This window comes from Micromys minutus, assembly GCF_963924665.1.
Source record: "Micromys minutus genome assembly, chromosome: 27".
Taxonomy (NCBI): domain Eukaryota; kingdom Metazoa; phylum Chordata; class Mammalia; order Rodentia; family Muridae; genus Micromys; species Micromys minutus.
Genome location: NC_137962.1, coordinates 36175873 through 36183250, shown reverse-complemented (window position 1 = coordinate 36183250; position 7378 = coordinate 36175873). Strand labels below are relative to the sequence as shown.

Genomic DNA, 7378 nt, shown 5'->3' with positions numbered 1-7378 from the left:
GCATCAGGCCTGATGGTAGCGCCCCCCCCCCCCCCCCCCCCCCCGAATATAGAGACAAAGACCCCACAGGAGGCCCATCCTAGAGGAAACACATTCGCTTAGAGTAAATGACAATGAACACAAGGTTAAAATGAAGTTTATTACGGTTTTTTTTAATTTTTTTGATTTTTGTTTTTTTAAATAAAACTGTTTGTAAAACAGCTATTTTACCCCACGGCAGAGTGACCCCTGAAAGATGCACATATCCCTTCTTAAGGCCTTAACAAGATTTTTTTGTACTTTTTTTCTTTTTTTAAAACTCATATATTTAAAAATTATACAATTTACAAATCAAAACAATACAACATAAAGAATCATGTAGCATGGGCCATATATCTGACAAGCCCCCTTTCCACTCTAAAAATGAAAGCAATAGAGAAGTGTTAAAGTAGCTGGCTCTGGTCAGCTTAGTCCACCCACACGGTTCACACCACAGTTCTCTCCTAGACCTTGCTTGTTTCAGCAGCAGAGGCTTGGGCCTCCAAGGTTTCCATGGGACCCCGTGGGTTCCCACAGGTCCCGGCTACATGGAATGTGCCAAGAAAAGAGGGTACCAGAGATAAGCCATTCCTCTGGTAAACCTGTTGCTGTGGGGCTACTCTACCTACTTGGTGGGGCCACAGTGATCCAGGATACAGCCATGATGTTGGGGCATCTGCCAATTTCACCACTACCACCCCACCCCCCCCTGCAAAAAAAATTAAAAATAAATAAATAGTGTTTCTGGAAAGGAAAAATTTATTTTTGTGTTTTAACATCATTCCCCACACTTTTGAAAATGACCATCCCCATTCTGCCCCCCTCCTCCCCCAAACTTCCCCTGTGAGACAGATTCTGACCAAGGGAAGGGTGGTTGTCATTTATCTGCTCTTTCAGTCCTGGGCCTAGTGTTCACTGAATTGTTGTGAGACAGGCTAAAGATCAAAGCCACACCCCATCCTTTATGAGATGAGTTTCTTCAGTTCAATTTCACATTTAAATTTCATTGTCATTGGAACAAATTTTGAGTTAACTAGATAATTTTAAAATAGAATCAAAAGGGATAGCGCACCTTTCATTTAAACAAAGTCTTTCCAGACTAAAAATAGATTTATATATATATATTTTTTATCCCTCCCTTTTAACTCCCTGTTTCCCCATCAGCCCACCCCTCCCCCCTCCCCACATTGTCACTATGGAGATTGTGTCCATGGAAACAGCCATTCCAACATCTTGTGTCTTTCTTTTCCTGTGGTGTCACCAGTTTGAGTGTGATGTGAGAACATAGGAAGGAAGTGCTGGCATGGGCAGGCGCAGCGGGGGGTGCAGGGCAGGGCAGAGTGGGGTGTGGTTGCACAGCAGGAGGATTCCATCCCATCACGTGTGTCCACCACCTTCTCATCTCCACAGTCTCACCTGGAAAACAAACAGTAGGCACTGGGTGCTACAAGTTCCATATGGTCTCAGCACAGCTGTTTTAGCAGTGGGAAAATATGGCTTTAAACAGGGATCTTAGACCTTTCTGTAGATGGCTGCTGATTTTGAACACATTCAAGCGCAATGCCTCCATTATCATGTGGCTTTGGACCAAACATTGGTTAAGACAGCAGTGGTGCAAGAGAATAGGCCTTACACGGAAGGGGCGCCAAGACAGGAGAGTATTCCTTGATCGCCATGGCTGGGTCCTGTTTCGAAGTTCGTGTATAAATCCTGTCAGCTTAGTAAGCACTGAGGGTCTGTGGTTGGCTCAGTCCTCATAAAAGTGGCTAAGAATATTCTGTTGTTACTGGAACCTAGAGCACCCACCCAAATTATGGAAGGATCATCTCACAATTTATTCTCATCTGTCTCTAGTTGAGTCTGCTCTTCATGCAAATAAGACTTCTCTCTCAGAGTCTCTCTGATGGGGAGGTGGGACAGGCCCTACCCATCCATTTTCTGGGGCTTGCATAGAGCTGGAAGTTTTAATTCTCCTAGTTCTTCAGGAACCTGAGGTGCTCAAGAGGCCCTGGGGCTTCTCTCATCTACCATTTCTGGTTGCAGGAAGTTGTTCTTAAGACCCATGTAGGGCAAATAGACTGTTCAAGAGACTGAGGAGTGTCTCATGGCCTGCCTTCTCTGAGAAGGGCTCAGGGAGACACAATAGTTTCCAAGGAATTAGTCCAGAAAAGTTACACCAAAAGTCACTGTTGATGGCAAGTCACCCTCATCCTTGCTTTTTGCCAATCACTGCACTTTCTGCATCTGTCTTTCTTGAGATTTCTCTCTTCCTCAAGCCTCTCCTGCTATCGCCACCAACAGACAAACTTCAGGAAAAAACAGGCCCTCTGTGGAAAAACTGCTTCCACAAAGCTTATCAATAAGCAATAGCTGAGAAGGCTGGTATGTGTCTAGGAGTGGAGAATGTTCCACACATATAGACATATGCCCTTGCTAAGTGCTTTACAGAAAATGCCAGTAAGGAAGACCCTTTGTAAACACTACAACCCAGACTCCAGCTCTGGGAATGCAGGTGTCTTATGATGGTACAAAGGTACCTTGAAATCCATCTTCAAGATGAAGAAGCTCACATTCTTCAGGGAAGTGATACTTGCATCCCAAAGCATATGGCTAGTACAGTGTAGAATCAGGGTTTATAGGTACTCAATCCTTTGCTAACTAGGTTCCAGAGATTGTGTTTCATTGCATAAAACATGGATCAGAAGAGGTAGCTAGGCCTCAGGCCTATGTCAAGTAAGTTTTCTGTCATTCCAACCTGAAGAGGGCCAATATCTTCTTTATCTCACTGGGCATGTGGCTACTGTCTGTAATCACAGCACTTGGATAGTTATCACTAAGAATGGTTTGTGAAGAAGGCAGCTCAGTAGAAAGAGCTCTTGCCTGGGACTTGAATTCTATCTTCACAACCAAAAAACAATGATCTTGATGTTCAGCGGGCATAGCACTGGATTTCTCTCTGGGCTTCCCCAACAAACCCTGTGGCCTGAACCTGAGGTTTTCCTTTGTATCCTCTATTCCACTCTCAACCTTAGTTTCTGAACAGCAATAGGCATCACTCAGCTCAACTATGCCAGGATTCAGAGGCGGTCTCCTCTCTGAAGCTCATGTGATTCCTACCAAAAGAGGTTAGAGTTGAGAGAGACCTAATTCTGACTCCCTATCAACTTAGGTAATAAGAGTACCCTTTTGGAGGTATAACTACAGCAGCACTTCCCTGGATGAACCTGGGATTGGGGTGACATTTATTCATCTGTGGATGGTGACATGCTGTTCAGAAGGAAAAGGGAGGATGTCATCCCTTTACTTTCCATGGCTGTTCTGTGTAAGGCATGGGGGTAGGTGCTATTTTTAACACCCAGGACAGAGCATCACTTCAAATAATGGTTTCTGTTTCTGTCTACTGCATCCATGGTCCCTGTTCATACCTGCAATGTAGCCAGAGAGTACCAATCTTAACACACTGACTTACCATGACACTTTCTCTTCCCCAGAAATGGGTGGAGGTGGTCTATCAGGCAACTGTCCAAAGACTTTACTTTTCTTATATTCTTGCCTGGTGGAGACAAGTGCATAACCACCACATGCTAGAGAGCATCTTCTATCCTCTAGCTCTGGGCATGTTCTGCTAGACAAGAGTAGTTATAGTTCTCAGAACACACAACTGGAGGGCATGCAGCGACAGCATACTTAGTATTTGCTGAAGCCATGTCAAATCTTCATTGAGTTTATCACGATTCTTTCTTTACATAAGATACAGAAGCATAGAGATACTAAGCAGCTTTAACCTCGGTTCCAAGTCCTCTTTAACCATTCTGTGTGAGAAAATGGGGTACCAGTAGATCAGGATGCACATGTACATTCACTGCCCCTTCCCTGCCCTGTGTAGGTCCCCCATTGCTTGGTGGCTCTCCATCCTCAGTATCAATATTCCTTGAGGACAGTGGTATGATTCTGTCCCTGACCATGAGGCTTCAGCAAATGGCACTTGAAGGATACTGACTTACCTCAATGTAACAGATAAACAAACAAACCAAGAAAGAAATTTACATTTTGGGAAGTCTATAAAAAATATTCCAGTCAAGACTGGACATAAGCTCTGTCCTTTTACTCAATAGGTGACTGCTACAACAGACTTGAGAACCACGCTGCATGAGGGTCAGGCCTATTATGACCAAATACCAGCCAAGGAAGGATCCAAGTAAAACTCTATTCTGTTCAATGTCCAGGGATAAAACCAACAGAGCCCAAGAATGAGTAAGAATGATGACCAAGGTCCCTAACAGATGGGTTACCAAGGTCCAGATTTCTAAAACTCAGGGTAGAATTCAAGACAAAACCAAGTTCCAAATGAACTGGTATTCCACACCTCAGCCAAGCCTTTAAGGACACTTACTTCAAGAATATATCTCACGGCCTGCTTAGAGTTTGACTCTAACCATTGGGCAATGTAGAGACACTAACATAGAAACTGCAGTCTACTTAGGTGGCATTCAAGTCCTTGAGTTCTACTGAAGGCCAATGTAAACAGTTCTCCAAAACGTACACATACATTTATGTATAAATGAATATATGTATGTATATATGATCACCACTTTGTCCTGAGGGTCACAGCACTTATGCCAGAAGGACAAGTGTACAGCTTATACATACAGACCAGCAACTTCTAAAAATACAGAGCTGACAATGCCTTTTTGTTAGTCCATTAGTCTTCATGTTAGGATCTTGCACTCCAAGAACAAGTAAATGGTTTCATGCACCTTTCACACTGTGTTCTATCTCACCCAGGCATTGCCAACTCTGCTCCCTGGAAGAGGCAGACAAAGACAAAAAGAACTACAACAAAGCACCCAGCATCCCCAATACAGAGCCCTGGGAAGCCCACATCTGAATCCAGACCTATGGCAGAGTAGGGCGCAAGCAGACTTCTCTGATGTCAGTAAATGAACCACCAATTAAACATTTTCATGGAGAAGGAAGACCAAGTACTCTGAGATAAATTCAACTATTCTTCAAATTTACAATGACTTTTCCCAGAAAATGACAAAAAAATTCCCAGTTTTTAGTCTAACCAGGAAAGAGGGCATACCCAACAGAGAATAGGCCTGTTGTAGCTGTGGGAACAGAGGACCCCATTTAGAGAATTACCCCCCAGAGAATACTTCATGACAGCTGTACCACTGGAGCAACAAGGCCTCCCACCACGTCAGTTCTGCTCTCGTCAGCCTACGTTTTCTCATCCTGTAGTGACATGGCAGGGCAGAGGTTGAAGCAAGCTTCCAGGGCCATCTCTTCACATCTGCATTCTCATGGCTGTATGACCACACTCACCACAATCAGTTTAATTCCTTGATACTGTTAAGAAGTAAACTAGATAATGAAGTCCAGTAAATCTGCATTTTCCGTCTTTTTGTGCTTTTTACAAAAAAAAAAAAAAAAAAAAAAAAAAAAAAGAACCCTTCACAGTACTAGGGTACGATTATAAATAATAAAATTTGGAGAATATTGTTTGTTTGTTTGAAAAGATAACAGTACATAAGCCTTACCAAAATTTAGGGGCTTTTTTGTTTGTTTTGTTTTTAAAGTGACCACTGGTTAGACTCCTCTAAGACAAAAGTCAAAAAACCAGGCTCCTGGCAGACGATCCCCACCCACTGGGTTGTCTTCAAAGCTCTGTCTGCCTTTAGGATTACCACTCACAGGCTCATTTGTCAGCGCTTCACTAAAGGGTAACTTTAAAAAAGTTGTCCTGACTCCAATTGGCAGTATATAGTTCTGAAGCCTCTACCACCTTCCTGCAGACATTCAAGAAGCTAAATAACAAATAAGAAACTGTTCTGTTCTTGCTTTATTAATCCACATGACTAAATGCTGGTGATTCGGCCTGGAGCCATTAAGAGGCCAGACACCCACGGAGCTGGGTGAAGAGGTGGTGGGAGCTCTGCAGCCCCAACTCACCTGTGCTTGCTGTCCATTCCCACGTGCACACTTCCCCCCTCACCCCCGCTCCGACTGCTCTGTGCTGAGGCTGCCTTTTGCGGTCTTGTTCTGCAAGGGGGGGAGAGGGCATGGAAGGGGAGGCTGATGCCGGCCAAAGCCAAGAGACAAGACAAAAGGGACAGAACAGGAAATACAGTATGTGGGAACCAGGAAGGGTACACGTAAGGACAGGAATGGCACACGGAAAAGGAAATAAAAAGCAGAGTCAGTACTGAATGACAAATAGGAGGCACCCAGACTGGGCTTTCTGAGGCAAAATGTGACTTTAAGTAAAAATAAAGTGAGAATACTGTCTGATCCTAAGACCCATCTCTGAGAATTATTCCTAAAAGCAAGCATAATCTCTCAGGAACATTCTGAGGACAGTTCTCTAAAGACTCCTTTAGTGTTTTCTGGTCCTATCTGGGACTGAGTAGCCAATGGCCACCAGGTGTCAGTGTGACCTCAGCTACACAGGTCCAAGTACAGGAGACTTGGGCAGAAGGCTCCACTCTTGCCCTCTTCCCTCATTCCATCCCAAACTTTCTGTTCTACCTCAGAATGGGCTACTAGTCTCACTGTCTTATCTTCCTAAAGGAAGAGAGCACTCAACATACTGGGAAATGGGCCGGTAGCAGTCATGACCTACACACTGCTGGGCTGCTTCTGCTGCACTACCTGAGAAAAAACTAGGGGCTTCTCCCAGGCTCTGGAGTCAACCCTACTTACTAGTCTGAGAAATGTTTCTAGATCAGACCTTGCACCAGTTCATTAACCAGATTCAGGAAATGAATGGAGTGATACTAAACTCAAGTAAAAAGCAGTAATAGTTTCATTGGGTCTGATATTTTAATTTCTTCTAAACAACAGACATTTCCCTCAAAAAACCATACCTGTTCCCAACCTACCATGAAGGAAGGTTGTTGGGCCCATTTATTTAGTTCAGTGACACTCTGCCTTCCAAAGGCCAGGAGAAGGCTACAGCTACAAGTATGTTGGGACAGGGACTGGTGAAGTCTAATGCCTGGAGCTTACCCCTATTTCCCAGCTACACAGCCAGCCCCCCTGAGAGTGCAGGGGTCAGTGACTCACCTTGTGCTTGGGGCACCTCACCGAGAAATTCTCCTCATGCAGCAAACAATCTACAAAACAAGAAAGTCAAATATAATGTATGCTTAACTAAGTATGGCCATACTGGCTGGACAGATACACTTGATACTGATTTAGCTCCTTCCTAAATTCCAAATGTATATATGCAATACTCTTTATTTATATAAAAAACTAAAAGTACTTGTAAAGAAGCCAGATGCCATTGGACATGTTCATTTCCCCCTAGCTTTGTTGTTTAGTGAATTATCCAGGGAACTGCCATGGAGTGCTCACA

General features: G+C 43.9%; 1 protein-coding gene across 3 annotated transcripts in view; it reads right to left on the bottom strand.

The window, feature by feature from the left end:
• Positions 1-1222: 1222 nt before the first annotated feature.
• TCF20 (transcription factor 20) overlaps positions 1223-7378 on the bottom strand; it is a 72266-nt gene continuing 66110 nt past the window's right edge. The window contains exons 4-6 of one of the 3 annotated variants that reach the window (XM_080939181.1): positions 7087-7136; positions 5974-6096; positions 1223-1434 (exon numbers count right to left, since the gene is read on the bottom strand). In XM_080939181.1, coding sequence (XP_080795307.1) covers positions 6013-6096; positions 7087-7136 — 134 coding nt within the window. In that variant the 3' untranslated portion in view covers positions 1223-1434; positions 5974-6012. The remainder of the gene's footprint in view (positions 1435-5973; positions 6097-7086; positions 7137-7378) is intronic. The other 2 variants (XM_080939182.1, XM_080939183.1) reach the window with 2 other exon arrangements.